The 16,507-nt window shown below is 35.1% G+C and overlaps 1 protein-coding gene across 2 annotated transcripts in view; it reads right to left on the reverse strand.

The window, feature by feature from the left end:
* Positions 1 to 1,439: 1,439 nt before the first annotated feature.
* The window catches only part of TLK1 (tousled like kinase 1), a 67,663-nt gene continuing 52,595 nt past the window's right edge, over positions 1,440 to 16,507 (reverse strand). The window contains exons 14-22 of one of the 2 annotated variants that reach the window (XM_035332455.1): positions 15,879 to 15,976; positions 11,855 to 11,936; positions 11,486 to 11,577; positions 11,310 to 11,399; positions 10,363 to 10,532; positions 9,170 to 9,305; positions 6,578 to 6,689; positions 6,186 to 6,293; positions 1,440 to 3,203 (exon numbers count right to left, since the gene is read on the reverse strand). In XM_035332455.1, coding sequence (XP_035188346.1) covers positions 3,027 to 3,203; positions 6,186 to 6,293; positions 6,578 to 6,689; positions 9,170 to 9,305; positions 10,363 to 10,532; positions 11,310 to 11,399; positions 11,486 to 11,577; positions 11,855 to 11,936; positions 15,879 to 15,976 — 1,065 coding nt within the window. In that variant the 3' untranslated portion in view covers positions 1,440 to 3,026. Of the gene's footprint in view, positions 3,204 to 5,360; positions 5,777 to 6,093; positions 6,294 to 6,577; positions 6,690 to 9,169; positions 9,306 to 10,362; positions 10,533 to 11,309; positions 11,400 to 11,485; positions 11,578 to 11,854; positions 11,937 to 15,878; positions 15,977 to 16,507 lie in introns of those variants that run through there. The other variant, XR_004752647.1, reaches the window with a different exon arrangement.

Raw genomic sequence — 16,507 nt, forward strand, 5'->3', positions numbered from 1 at the left:
AAATAGAATAGTGCCAAAACATGCTTGTGTTAAAGAAGCAAGCCAACCATTGTTAACTGTGGCTGCAATGACCTGTAGAAATATAATAATAGTTAAAAATGCAGAATTTCTCTTGCAGTCACTTCTGTTTCATACATAGGTGTTTATATGGTGTAGCAATGTAGGCTTTTACTTCCAGTAAGCGTAGAAATGTTGAAGTATTTATGAGTATAAAAGAAAATAAGCCTTTCACTTCCAAGGTTCAATAATTCAATAAAAACTGATGAAGTTTAGCTTCATTCCTCATCTACCTGATGCTAAATCAGTGGTGTGTTTAGGAAATACAGCAATGGATGATGTGTGATGAAATCAGTAAAATGTACATGAAATACAGACTAAATTACTAAAAACATGAATTACCTGAATTGGATCAGCATTTCTTGACAACCTGCAGTAATTCAGGCCTTTAGATTCAGCCTCAGGGGTACTTCTATCCCAAGCACAAAATGCTGAATCTTAGGCACTGAAGACTCTAACGTGGACATCTTCTTGTGACCGCAAAGTGACTCCACAAGGGAACACAAAATTTTTGTTGATGGTACTGTACACATACCCAACTGTGTTCATTAGAGGCAAAAATCTTGCAACTTTCTTTTGAAAGATGAGATGGTGACTCTTCTTTCATTCATTTCCATGTGGAAACTTACTAAAAATGGTGCTGAGATTTCAGAAGTATGTACTTGTCAAGCTGGATTGTCATGATTCAGCCACAACAGCCTATATTCCCAGATGCTAAGAAGAAAAACAAGTCTGCATGTACAATGCATAATCTCCCTTATCTTTAGGTAGCTATACAATTTTTAGTTACTTAAGTAGTTCTCTAACATACTGCTGAACTTCAGTGTCCTAGAGGTTACCACAATACATTCCAGTTAAATAAATATACAGTTAACACAATCCTACATTTTTTCCTTACGCAAAATAGTCTTTAATTTCTGAAATTGACACGTGCAGAGTTAGAAGTAATGAAATCTCACATAAGCGTGCAGCTATAGCACATTTTTTGAACCCTGCACTTCGACAACGTAGCAAAAGACTCCTTGGTTTCACCCCGTAGATGATGAAAAGGGTACAGTTGCAGCACTCCGGTGTAATGTGAAGACAGTAAATGTCATTGAGTCGAACTGTGGTTAAAAAAATTCTATAAAGACCTACTGGAATACTTGATTTTTTTGTGTGTGAGGTCTAGTCAATGAAATAATGCATTGGTTACTTCATTATGACAGATGCCTGAAGTTTTATGGAACTCTCCCCTTTCAGCCCTAACGTTATTTGAATGAATTATTCTATTATTAGCCCATTGTAATGGAAGAGAGCTTGCTTTTAATAGTTAAATGTAGCTCAGTGATATGGTAAACTGATTTGCCCTTTGTTAAAATGCAAAACCTACAGTGAAAACCTTGAAATTTCAACTGTCATTGTTTATTACTGTTTTGGCTACATTCTCTACAATTTCAGCAGCATCTTAAAGAGACAGTTAATGTTTCTTTATATACAATGAAAACAAAATGGCTTGCAACATCAGAAACAAGAGCAACAGTTTAACTGTACAATACTAAATGAAAACCTGTGGTAATACAGCCTCCTTTTTCTGAAACATGGACAGAATTACGTATAGGTATTCAGCATCCAGAATGGGACAGTAAAAAGAATAGCAAATGGGAGAGAGATACGCTGTTCTGAAAAATAAATTTCTACCATACAAGGCAGTTAGAAAATGTTTCACATTTTAAAATATCTGTACAAGCCACAAGAAACATTTCCTTGTTGATAGGAACTTCCAGAAATAGAGAATAGCCATGAGCAACTTCTACATCTAGTATTGATGCGCTCTACAGGTTAAGAGCGCAAAAAACTGACTTAAAGAACTGTACTGTATATTGCCAACACAGATCTGTTTTACATGCCTTGATTGTTAACAAATTACCTACTCAATCTCTCTATAACGTACAGTTGACTTGCACCTTAAGGAGGTCATTTGATTTTTTTTGCAAAAGTAAAAGCAACATCGTTTAGCAGCAGTTAAAAGCGCTTTGAGGGAGACTTAAAAAAAATACAATATCCAATTAGAAAAAGCCATACTTTAAACATTTGTACAGGAATAAGTTGCTGAAATTTAACTGAAAATGTGACATCTGTACAACAATTTACAATAGAGCTAGAAGGGAATTTATCATTATTCCTGCATAGAACATTATACATGACCTGTTTGCATTTGGTTTCATACTGTTGCTTGCTTTTATCAGAGGCCTGGAAAAGTTTCACAAGTTTCAATACCACAGCAAGTATAGTATTTTTAGAAAACTGAGTCTATTTCAAAATTAGCAACCTATCTGAGAAATAAGTACCGGGAATTCCCTATCACCTTCCAATCAAAATTCTGTGAAAGAACACCACATTTTTGGAGGTACAAGCCTGAGCTGCCAAATAAAATACTATAGTTTTATCTGAGGAATCTGATATAGAACATAGTTTTGACCTTCCTGCACTTCTTACTTTGGTTTCAAAAGATCAATGTCTTGTATACATGGCAGTTTATTTTGTTTATAACCAGGCACAGATTTTTTTCCTGTGTTTTTAAATTTGCTCATTACCTTCTTTTCTTTTTAATTTAAATAATGAAAAACTACCCTTCCTGTTAGAACTTTCCAGTATCAACCAAATGTACTTTAAGTATTAAAAAGATTATTTACAATGTTCTCCAGAAAAAACTAAAAACCTTTTATTCAGTCTTAAACACAGTATACCTGTTAGTGTGTAACAGGCAGTGTCATCCTTCAATGTTTAAAGGTTATTCTCTGAAGGGTACATTTATTCACAGTCCTTGATCCATTCCAATCATACCAATGACACTATGTAGGACGACTTCGGTCTGAAAAGACAGTTATCAAACTTGTCCTGTGTAAAAACACTCAAATGCTCTCAAGCTCAAGTCTGCATCTGGAAACTACACAAAGGTATCATGCCATTCCTCAACTGGAGAAATTTCAGTATGAAATAATGCTTGAAGTAGGTGGTGTAGGGGATGCTGCTAGCCCAGTCATATGCAAGTTTCCTGAAGAATTTGATCTCCTCATATGAGGCAGAAGATAAGGATCATTAGCCAGCTGATGGACATCAAATCTATCTTCTTTTCGGTATGCTAAGCAGCGTCTGATAAAGGCCTAGAAAAGGAATACAAAAAATTACAATATCATTCAAAATAATTACATCTGCTTACAAGCAAAGAAACGTGTCCTCCCAGATAAACTAGTTTTGAAAACAATCTTTTGTTCTGATATAATTCAGTTCAAAGACAGCCTAACATTTGACTACTGAATCCAATGAAAAACAGAATATGTTGCAGCAGAAAAAAAAATCTGCAAGCCTAATTGGCTTAAAATAATCACACTTCAAATACGTATTTCCATGTTGAGACAAAAAAAAGGCAGGAACTACATTTACAAGTAAAACGTTAACAGCTCACACAGTGAGAATTCTGCATGTCTTATCCCTGAACAGCTTAGTAAAAGCTAACTTAACTTTTAGCTTAGCAAAAGCTAAAAGCAAATGTCAGAGGATTGAATAAGTACAAAGGAGCTCCACAGAACTTCTAAAACCATTCAGCAATGCAGTAGATGAAGAGTAGATAGAAGATGCAGGACAAAACTTCAGTGCTTTAGCTTGCCCTTGGGAAAAGGCATTTTCGTGTGCCATGACTGAATACAGCAAAAATGTGAATTTTGACAATGGTTGTTGCCACACTCAATTGGTATTAAATAACCAATAGACTATTTATGAAATCAGTACCTAGCTGGAACTTCTCTGCCAGAAAACACTCAATTCTATATTTTAAAGAAGATGAATTGAAAAAAATCTTTTAGCTTCAAGACTGCTCTTGAGACAATATACTATCCTTCGTGTAGGTCCATACAGTGTCAGTCAATGACAGTTTCTGTCAAGTCTCACGTCTGGTACACACAGAACATTTAGTCACTTGGGAACTTGGGCTTCAACATTTAACGATAGAAAATCCTTTTTATTGCTACAGAACTGATTAGCACATCATTACTTAATTTAGAACTTAATTGAAAAGAATTACATATCTTGATAAATCTGTTCAGTTGTTTGTTCTTCGCTCCAAGTAAAAATTGAAGGTTAAAGGAAAACTCATCTCTAATACATGTTCCAAAGAATCCTGCTAGAATTTACTTCAAGCGCTTCCATATCCAGCGTGAATAAGTTAAAAAAACAAAAATCACGCACATCTTAACATATATTCACACATTCTTGGATATTATGGATTTTAATCAAATGCTCCATAATTAACGCCTATCAAATGAGCTGTTAACAATTACTTGCAAGGTTCTCAGGTTAACATTTTGTTTCTAAATTTTTTGTAGAATACTTAACACTTCTGTGGCACTGCAGATATCACTGTAATGCAAAGCAGAACACTGCACAAAATAGGAAAAAGTGACAAGGATGAAAGGACAGTCTGAAAACTCAGTGTCATTTCAGACTCCCTATTTATTTAATACCCATATTTTCCGAATCAAAATTTCAGTTTAAAAGTTGTTCTTTTCCAACTACGAGGCCTATAAAGATGAGTGACAATTTAGATTCTGCACAGTCATCATGAACAGTCCAAATTTACAAGTTGGTCTAAAATTGTTTTATAGTATTTCCAACAGAGATTAAATGTTTCCCTCTCTTTTACAGCTATCATGACAGTATTAATAAACTTCCATTGTTCTCCACTCTTACCCTTTTTTCAAACAAACAGAACATGGAACACAAAGGATGTAAATTAAGTCATTAATTCTGTATCAGAACCATGCTGAATTGTCTACTTTCTCCTGACATCCTCGACAAAAACACTACCAATCACAAAAAACACAGAGTTAAGAGACAGAGATGCAAGCCACTAGGATGTAATGGTATCAGTTATACAATGCTTGTCTGTCAACTGTGTTGTAAGGGACACGAGGTTAAAAAAACAACTTCCCCAAAGTAAAACCAACCAATCAAAAAAAACCCGAACCAACCAACCAACAAAACACACACACACAAACATACAGGAAAAACTAGTTCTTCAAATTTTCACAGTCCTAACTTCAACTCAAACTACTTCTAGAAAATACATTCAATATAAACATACCACAATTTTTAATAATAGGTTTATGTACTGAAATTACCTATTTTTTTGGGAAACCTACCTCATCTAGACCTGTGTTTTCTTTTGGTTTAATCTTGAGAAGCTGAATTGTCTTAACATCCCTAAATTCTTTGCAGCTTGTGTCCCAAGCCAAAGTATGTATATTAGTATTCTACTAATCTGGTCTTTTTTTTTTTTTTCCTTCCCCTCCCAGTGAGGGAATCACTTTTGCATATGTCCACTAGTTTTTTTTAGAAATCAGGACAGTTTTACAAACAAGTAACTCATACATAATGCTTTATTCCATATTCACAGAATTGGATTTGTTATAGATACTCACGGTAGCCGTTTTGGAAAACACATTATTCTGTTCTTTTAATGGCTAGTCTGTACATGTGAGTTTGATACTACAGATTTTTCAAAATAAAAATATTATCAAATACTGGAAACATTGCCATCCTTACTGCTAAGGCTGATCAAGTATTTATTTAATTAGTCTTCTTTCTCAAATCATCATTGAAATATTTTAAGTGCAAGAATTTGTGTTTCTAAACTCAGATTTAAGTTAATACACACATACTATGACCTTTCAAGGGGAAGAATGTTGGCAGGCACACTCTCCAGGTATTCAGTAGTCAAATAGTTCTTTAAACCAGTAAGGCTGGGGAGAATAAACATTCACTATTTTCAAAAAGAGCTTTCTACTGTTTGCAGAAGTATTTCTTAAGAACTTTTAATGAGACAGTTAAGGTCCTCTGCAAATCAGGTGGTTTTAGAGAATGTCTACTTCACAAGAAAAAATTGGATTGTAAGGTCTTGCTTTCAAGACAAAATTTTAATAATTCCTAAAAATTAAAACATGAAAATATTAGTTCTCCATTATAGTTTCCTGCATACTTAGTTACTACACCCCGGAGCATTCTTTACTTAAGAGCAATGTTATAGCTGAATCCTCAAAAACAAGTGACTGAGGTTTCAACTGTTACCCTGCAATTGTATGAAACCTTACCTTGGCTTCATTGCTTACAACAGGTTTGACAGGGAACTGAACTTCTGTGGCTTTTAATATTGTATTTTCTTGTAAGATATCTTGCTGTGATTGATTATGGCCAAATGGCTGAAAAATAAGCACAGGATTTTCTGCATGAGTTATCCAAATATTTTGATTTCATAAATATTTCATAAATATTTATACCATAGTAAGTTATTACAGTGGTAATATAAATTTATAACCATTTCTGAAATTAAAACAAAAAGTTCTAGTCAAAATTTTCTACATTTCTTGCAATGTCTATGTCATTTTCTGTACAAATTCACATCTTTATAACTGTTGTTCAAAGTCTACTGGAAACAGGCATTTTACACTAAAGCTTTAAGATTTTCAAGCAATATTTTCCTTACCTTTCTACCATAAAGACACTGGAAAAAGATTACTCCAACTGACCATACATCAACCTTATTAGAAATCTTTGGTGGCTCTTTGCCAACTACAAAACACTCTGGAGGCAAGTACCTGAAACACAAAATATGTGCCTAAGTGTCAGCAAGTACATGTATGCAATCACTAGAACTTATTCAAATATCATATTCTACAAATGCTTCATATACCATCTCTGATTTTTTGACAACTGTACAGTTACCTTATGATCTTCATTCCAACACCTCACACACCCTTCAGAACTGACGTTACATTTTTTTGCATAGTCATTCAAATAGAGGGCCTATTCTTTACCTAAACCACTAATCATCATTTGTTTTTCAAGTATTGGGATCCTAGGTTAAATATATGCCTTCTTCCTCTTTCAGCTCGAGAAAGACAAAAGCTATACAGGGCATTTTACAGCAAGGCCTGGTTAGGAATCAAAGCTAACATACATAAGGCTTCAAAGATACTTTACCTAAGTTTTCAGTAAGAATGATGACATTAATCAGAGAGGTATGTGGTAGACAAAGGTCACTGTTATTTCCATTACTGCAATCTGCATGAAGCCATATTTAAAAAGCTGAAAGTTGAACAAGTTCCTATGCCATCTCTGAACTAGGAAAGAACTAGTGAAATGGATTCTCCTTTAAAAAACAAGTAAATCTTCCAAATTATCAAGATGAGGGCAGTTAAGTATCAATGACTGTAATATTCAACATTTTAAAATGTTTAAAAACTTATTAAAGCAATTATAGACCAGACTTTCTTTCATCAACAGCATGTAAGTTTTTAGGAAAAATCTTGAAGAAATGTTTGTGAAAATGGAAATAAGCAGGAAGATGAGACAAGAATGCAACATGAACACAAACTTCATACATCACAAAATCTATTCTGGAATACTAGTGGGCAATTCTGATTATAACATTAAAAAAAAAAAAAGTGGTCTTGAATTGATTCAAGTGCAGAGAAAAACTACTGAGATGATCTAAAGAATGGAACGCCTCCAATTCTAAGAAAAACCAAAGAATATAAAATCACAACAGAGCAATTACTTTATCAGGAAGGGAAACAACCTATTTCAGAGGAGAACACTGTTGGTGCAGGAACTAACAAGTATAAACTGGCTACAAGTAAACACAGGCTGTAAATTAGAAGATTAGGTTTCTAATGATCACAGAACTGAGGTTACAGAACAGACTTCAAATCAGATTACTGAGGACAAAACACTGAATTCAATACAAATGACTAAGTTTACAGAATATCTTATGTGACCAGACTACTTGGAAGGAGAGGTGACTGGACCCAATGACTGAAAAAAATTTTCCCAGTACTATGCTACTGAATTTATGTGATTGGCTTTACACAGACAGATTCCCACCTGTAAGTCACTCAAAACTTTCCCTAATGAAGATTTTGGGCTCATAAAAAGTATGAATTAGAAACACAGAGATTCATCACAAATCTATAATGCTCAAAGACCCTTTGTGATCTCCCAGTTCACAACACTGCCAGTGCATGTGTTATTTCAGATGAAATCCAACACACAAATTTTTTTGAATTGTGTTCCTACAATTAAATACTTAACGTTAAAGTAGTTGCAATATTAAGGAAAGTAGCAAAACAGTGTAACACTTCCAAAATGCTTTAACTTGAATAATTGTCTTTTCACAGCATGTACACATTTTAGTTACTGCATGAGTATGCGTGTTTTTTTTTCCTAAAAATTCTGATGGAAATTAGAAAAAAATGTTTTGTACAACTTCCAAATATGGAAGAAAAATCAGCATCAAACAGGAACGACATTGGCTTCTCTGTTTAAAGTTAGGTTTCATCTTCAGACTGTATTCTTGCTACAGGCAGACATGAGGAGAAAAAGAACAAATGAATTCACAAAAGTAATAACGTGGTCTATGTAGGCTTTCTACTCCACTCACCCTGACACAACTACCATGCACCCAGGCCCAAAGAGCTACTGTGCCAAAAAGAAGGTTCATCTTTAGAAAGATAATTAGAAAAACAGCTGTTCTGTAAGCAACTTTTTTTTTATATATATTATTTTTTATTTTTTTTGTCATTCCTAGTCTCTAGGCAGCTCCAAAATTTCAGATTTTGGGATAAGCGTGTGGGTACACAAAACAAGTCACAGCTGCTGAGCTCTCATTAACCTTTAGGATGAAAGAGTAAATGCTCTTTCGTCCTAAGGACATTACCTTCTGGTAATCCCGGCTCTAAGATTTCCAAGGACTAAGCATCCACACTTAATCATCACAGCTCTGTCAAATGTCTTTAACCACCTGCAGCCAAAGATTAAACACCTGCTTCTTCTGGGAAACCATATTTATAAATCACAGAGATCTTCTCCACATTGTATATATACTTTTATCTTACTTCACTTTATGGCATCATTCTTGATATTCTGTGAGAATGTCAAGATCCACTGTACTGCGTAAGAATCTTTGTCACCCATGTTAATATTTTTAGTCCTAGCTATCTGTAGGAATTAGCTATGAAACCATTTAAGTCTGAGCAATGACCCACAGTTTGAACAATAAAATCAAACCAGGCATTACCAGTAAGTTCCTGCTCCCTGGGAAGTTAAATCCATTCCGTCCACACCATAGCTATCATCATCCATTATTTTGGACAGACCAAAATCAGTAATTTTTATTTCTCCACATGCCGTTCCATCCACAAGAAGGATATTACCTAAACAGAGGGGAAAAAACGTTGTTTCACTTTTTTTTTTTATAAAGCTCTAAAAAAGCTCTCAGAGTAATTAATTTTCAAAACTACACTCAATTCTCAGAAACATTCAAATTAATGAGAGGTCAGTGATAACTTTACATCATCTTTATATCCTCAGGTCTAGAGTGACTTGACTATGACACATTTTAGTTCAGTCTCAGGAACTCTCTAGGTTATCATCATCTGAAATGACTCCCCCTCAACTGGGAGCTAGCTGGGCAGTGAGGAAACAGTGAAGTGTAGAGGTATACTAGTCATAATCAAGTTTAATATTTTTCTGTCCACAACAAATCCTACCCTACACATTGCAGTGTTTGCATATGACACAAAATAGTGCCAAGACATTACTGCAGTAATGTGCTAATCTAACTCCCCGTGTTGGAGCTGTACAGCAATTTCTTGATACAAAAGTTATTTGACGAGGTTCCTCTAAAAAGAGAACAAAAAACAAGGAGACTAAGAATACGTTTGCCATAATATGAAATCTATTATTCCATAATAGGGATCTATATGAACAATTTACTACACAGTAGCAAGCAAACAGCCTGGCACGACTAGACCCAACATTAAAAAAAAAAATCTGTAAAGTCCTGGTTTGAAATTCTTATCCTCAGCTGCAAAAAGTGATTGATTTTAATCCTTTACAGGCTAAGAAATACATAAGGGAAAAATTATTTACAAATCAGCATTCCACCATGATCAGACAGGATTGAGCCAATTAATGATCTCATCTGCTTAAATTGTTAAATGCTAACGTACGTATCTATGTGGCCTACAAATTTTTCCTACAAAGTGAAATCAAAATAATACAAAGGAGGAAAGTTATTACATACTTTTTTTCTAAAGAAAAGGCACCTGATTTTTACAATAAAATCAGAAAGAGAACTATCAATTTTTCAGTTTATTAAAATAAATCTGATATACAAAAGATAATTTTGGTATTTTCAATCATGAATTACAAATAAAATAAGGATAAAAAAAGGTGCTGACATTTTCAATTTTATCATTCCTCATTTACCTGGTTTAAGATCATAGTGTATAATAGGGGGCTTGATCTCATTGAGATACCGTAGTGCATTTACTATTTGCATTACAATGGACCTAGCTTCCTTCTCTGACATCAATTTATGTTGCTTGAGATAGAAATCCAAGTCATTGCCTTCACAGTATTCTAACACCGTGCAAAACCTAGGGCAGAATTTAGAGAGACAAAATTAAATGATGTACCAAACTGCAAGATCAGAGATACGACAACCTAGTTTGATACGGACAAGCTTAACAACGGCTGCCTGAATATTAAACTATATGAGTGAAATTGTTAGTAAAACACAAGGCATAACCATTAGCTTATGAAACTTGACATCAATCAGAACATTCATATTCACAAAAAAAGAAAATGCATCCCTACTGAAGGGAGATAAAGTTTTAAAAAACAAACAGAAAACCCTTACCAACCAAACTCAAACTTATTTATGCAGACATATATCTCTGAAGAAAAGATATATTAATTATCCCTTAAGATGTGACACAAAATTTCATGCCCAGTGACCATGGGCCACACTTAGGCTATTAAGGCGCCTGATGGTATTTAGTCTTGGAAACCTGAGCTACAGCATTTCTGGGCTGCCCTCCAGCAGCCCTTGCTCTGCCCAAAAACATTACAATACTGTATATTCCCTTTCATCCTCTGAACACCCTGTAGGGTTTGCTAGTCAGGTGTTACAAAATGGTGTTTACATCACTTTATAGAAGGTCTGCAATATTTATCCAATACAAAATACTGAAACTAGTGCTTTTTTGTTTGTTGTTTTTTTTTTTTTTTTTTGGAAGTCGCCCTAAGAAAACCCAAAACATTTTGGCTGAAAGCAAGAACATATTTTTTTTGTTCAAGTATTCTTCATTTCTGTTTATACAATACTAACAATCCTTGACAAGTTTTAGAAAAAACTTATTTCATGTACGTACGTATCTGTATCCAAGGAGAAGTAGTCATATAGTTTAACTATCCGGGGGTGATCCAGTTCTTTGTGTATTCTATACTCTCTGCAGGCATGTCTAAAAGAAGAAGGATACATTAATCTTCCACAATCAATAAAATGCTATTCAATTTAACATACGAAGCGTAAGTCATTAATATTTACTTGTGGTAGTTTTCTTTCTTTTCATCTCTCCAGCTTTTGTTAAGCTGGTGAATCTTCACAGCAGCATATCTTTGTTCATAAAGATCAAAAGCCTAAAAAAGAAACCCACAAATATGGAAAAGTTAAAACAAAAAATAACATCCAACAGAAAGGAAAAAAATTGTCACGTAATTCCCATGCCTACTGTAATGCTACCTCCTCCCATGCATTAATCAAGGAGTTTGTTCAACCTCTGTTTAAAGAGTACGCTATGTTAAAATCCTCCTGTTTATCCAGATCCCTCACCACCTCTCTGCCCCAGTCCCCAAATTTAAATGTACAAAAATATATGACTCAAACATTAGATTTAGCAGACTAAACACACTCTACCTTGTATACTTCACTGAAGCCACCTCGGCCAAGTAAGTGGAGTAACAAATACCGTTCATTCAATGTGGGGTGATCTTTAAACCTTGAAAGAAAAAAATATTTTAATTCTGTTTAAGGTACACAGTCATAGCCTAAAATTTAAATCTTAGTATTACTTCTCAAATGGAACTTTTCTTTCTACCAGTGATATCTAACATGCTGAGCAATATTTCACCATTTGCAACTTTACAGAACAACTATACAGCACAGCCATTTTCAGTACCTGTTGACTACTCAGCAAACAACTGCTATCACATCATCATCAAATCACACAATTCTTACAAACTTTTGTCATTTTTCTCTTTTTGTGAGGATAAGAAAAACACCCTTAACGCCCTCACTATAGACACTGTTCTCGTGATGAGTCAACAGAGAAAATACCGTTCTGCATTGTCTTTTTTTTTTTTTTTTTAAACTAAACCGCTGCCTATCAACAACAGTAATCATTGTCAGTATCAGTAACAGTAATAACAGTAGGGTCTGCATCCTCTCCATAGCATGAGTTCTGATTCTAGGCTGTCTGAAAAATCAGAAGTGAGCGCAGAATTTCAGTACACTGTCCACCCTTTCAACCTGTTCATTTATCCTTTACTAATAAACATGCCCAGAAACCCTCCAACAGTAATGTTCTAAACACAGGTGAATATTGCTTTGCAACCTGTATCACCAGAGGGCTGCTGTTCTCTTCCCTATCATCCTACATGTATCTTGCTGAAATCCCAAACACTTCCTCTACATAAAGGTTAATGAGATGGGATCTAAGGGCTCTCTGCTCACTGTGCCAAATTTGTTAGATGTCAGCTTCTGTTTTCTGGAATAGATAAGGAAGATATACTTCCTTATTTTTATTTTTATTTATTTATATATATATATATATGTATGTATGTATGTATAAACGGACTTTATATAAGGCTAAGAATTTAGAAAATAACCAACAGCAGTAAACGAGAAAACATACCAAAGGACTGAATATCTGCTCATACTCTTATCAAAAGCAAGAAGGAAAAACTTATTCCAAATTTGGAAGGAAAAACACCTTCCAAATGCAAAACGATGCTGCAAGATACAGAAAAGGACCACACTCTCTGCTAAAACGTGAAGATGACAAAATAAATCCCTCCACACCATCAGTCATCCAGAGTCTGACTGCTCATGTTTGCAACAAAGGGAAGCAAAAAAAAATAGTGAAGGGTTCAGAGAGAGATGATTGTAACTGCTGGAACTCTTTGGGGGTTTGTCAGATGAAAAAACATTTCTTATCAGCTTCCAAAATCCTAGTAAGCTGAGCTGGTGACTTGCTAGTCTTTCTAACAACAAATGGGATTTCCGAGTTTACACTTTTTGAAATATGGATTTTTAGTAAAGCTCTTCAGAGATAGAGAAACTAGGTAAATATTTAGGTGATATTAGGTAAGATTTTATGAATCCTAGTAGCAAATGACACGAACAAAACAAATGTTTGCAAGTCTCTCCACTCACAGTGACAGGTGACCTCATAGGGTCATAGACCTCACAAAGCCTGATAGGCTCTATCATTTTTTGATGAGATAAATATACTCCTAAATCTAGAGCCAGCTGCTAATTGTACTGCATGGAAAACCTTAAGGAAGGTTAATACATACTTGAATGTTAAGGTTTTGTTTGATTCTTTTTAAAAATCATAAATAATAAGCAGCACATTCAGTACAGATTAACTAAATTTAGAGGTATAATGAGGCTGATGTTAATGTGATCAGTAGCCCATTTCTTCAAACCACTCCTGAAAATTTTAAATTAATGTTTTCTTGGTCCTTCTATGACATCTATGCCTCTAGTAGGACCAGTCTTGAGACCCTTTCCACCTCCCCCCTCCACTGCTTCCCCTGCTACCCTGTGTGGGTCTCCCTGACTTCGAAACAGCACCCTGCAGGTAGCCCTGGCATCTCACGGGCTCTCAACCCAAGGGAAGCCCTAACCTGTACCCTCCACTTGTCCTGTTCTCCCAGTGTAGTTGTAACATATAAGTTTACCCATCTTTAAACTGGGCAATACAAAATTTCCCACGTTTTGTTGCTAAGCCTGGGACCCCAGTATTTGCAGAATATGTTTGGGAGGTTTGACGGGGGGCATGCATGCGTAGAGTGATGTGAAGGGGAAGGCGGCCAGAACAAGAAAGAGGGCTCACCCTCAGACCCCAGGTGGAAGTTGAAAACCCAGCGGGATTTGTGTCAGGACCCAAAGGCCTCTTCACTTCAGAACCCTCTCTCTTATCAAGTGGTTGAAACCCATGTAATATCAGGAAAAGACAGGAGGGGCTGCAGACCTAAATGACTTCCCTGTTGTTTCTGTCTTCTGTATTATACTTGTAAGCTGCAGCTTGGCTACTTGGCAAATATTCAAGTCTAACTCTGCTGCCTTCCCCCCCAGCCAAAACAACAAAAAATACGAACACTAAGTGGAAAGCTTCTAATTTTGTATCACAAAGTATGCCAACATTGACTGGAAAAAAGAGAAGTGAAGGTGCTTGTCCATGACCTGTAACTGTTTTCAAGGGGGACTAATTTGTGCACTTTTTGTCCCTGCACCTCCTGCACAATGCTTACACAGACACACGACCTGGTAATTTTTGCTGTGGTATTTATTCCTTCTTGTTGAATTATTGTTATTTTTTTAAAACTTGTTATCCCAACATTGAGGATTCACAGTGGTTAGCATTTTAGCATTTAACATGCGAAAAAAACGTTTACTTTTATTTTGTTGTAGGACATTTGTTTTCAAAAGAAAATATTCTGCCACCAAAGTGTAAGCATCAACACCCATTATTTTTCATAACCAAAACAATGATACAACATCAATTTAGCTATCAATTAGCACTATAGCCACATGGTAACTAAATTTTTCTGTATTCCCTGAGGATACACAGGGACCATTAAAATAGTAGAAAACAATTTCATGTCTTGTCGCTTTAACATTCAGAAAACTTAGCGTATATGTAAATCTACTGTGTCTAAAAAGTAGAAATTAAAGCCCTCAAGTCCTAAGGCTACTGTTTCATAAACATTTACTAGTGCAGAAAGAAACAAGCCCAGTCCTGCCATTTCCTTCCCCATGGCTGCTCATTCCACCCTCACGTTGCCCTCTCTCCTCATGGCAGCATAGGCATTTGTGCAATGGGGGGCAAAGAACTAGGCCAGGAGTTTGATTGAAAAAATCAAACTTGTGTTAAAATTAATCCAGAAAAAGAAACCACAGGAGCTGGAAATTTAACTTGGATCAACTTCCAGCATCTGTTCCCTACAGAAATGCTATTGCTAGCATGTGAAAAGAAAAAGGGCAAGTGCCTAAGGAAGTAGTAGATAAGCAGAACTGGTTTCTTTCAAGCAACAGTGCCAGCTTTAAGTGCTGGTGAAACTGTCGTGTTAACATTTGTATTCTCCATCATGGAAAACACACTTTATTAGTTATGTAATTACTTTGGAATCTACATAGTTAAAGCAAATTTTAACTGACAATTCAACATTATGATAAATGGCCATGCAAGCTGAAGCTACATTTAACTGAACTCAAAATACTTTGCATTTGTCTTTTTACTATCAGGTACCTGTGCAATTCGTAAAGTACAGTGCAATACAGCTAAAACTAATTTTAACTGCATCATAAAATCTCTACTCTGACATCAAACCTCCCCACCATTTTCTTGCATTACTGTCAGCTAAGGGAATTGCATTAGGTTCCCTTAAGGGATTTATTTTTTTTAACCTAGTAACATGGTCCTGAACGTTTAAACTTTCTTGCATTATAATCTATGTATGTATGTTATTTCCTGCATATTCAATAAAATCGTTAACTTAAAAACTAGAAACCTTGCTATTTGGCAAAGTTTAAACGATTTTTTTAAAAAATATATACATAAACCAACAAAGAAAAAATTATGAACCTGCTTCTCTCTTGTAGATAGATCACTATTAAAAGTAGACATGCAAAATTAAGACATTAAGTTTCTTACTGTGAATTATCTTCATTATTTATTCTTTTCAGTTCTCTTATGTGAAGATTTCTAACTCTTTCCAAACGTTCAAGTTCTGCTTGTATTTCAGCTTCCTCCTGCAAATGAAAAGAATGAAGAATAAAAGCTCATTTACTCCCCATTTGAAAAGGATATTTTTACCCCTGCATCAATACTAGTGGTAATGGAGGAACATAACATTATAAAACCCTGCTGAACTAGAAGCACTGTTTTTCTCTTAAAGCCTGAAAAATTCAGAGAGATAAGGCAAAAGCCTGTTTCAAGGAACCTTCTGTCCATGAACCCACAGGTAATGGGATGTTCACAGTTTTGTTCTGCACTGTAGGGATGCTATTCAAAATGAGAGGCAGCTGGGTTTTGTACCTCAGCCAAGGAGAGAAATTATCTGGGAAGCGGTCTGAAATTGATGTACAATGAAGAAAAAACTGAGATATGTGCAGTTACAGATTTTGTACAAACTGACAGATTAGGAAAAAGATGGCTGAAATATTTTGAGGCTGAAGCACAAACCAAAGAAAAAAAAAAGAAAAAAATAATACATTTCTTTTTTACATTACAGCAGAATTGCTCTAACGGTGTTGATATAAAACACCAAAACCAAGGTAATT

This window comes from Oxyura jamaicensis, chromosome 7 (genome assembly GCF_011077185.1).
Source record: "Oxyura jamaicensis isolate SHBP4307 breed ruddy duck chromosome 7, BPBGC_Ojam_1.0, whole genome shotgun sequence".
Classification (NCBI taxonomy): Eukaryota; Metazoa; Chordata; class Aves; order Anseriformes; family Anatidae; genus Oxyura; species Oxyura jamaicensis.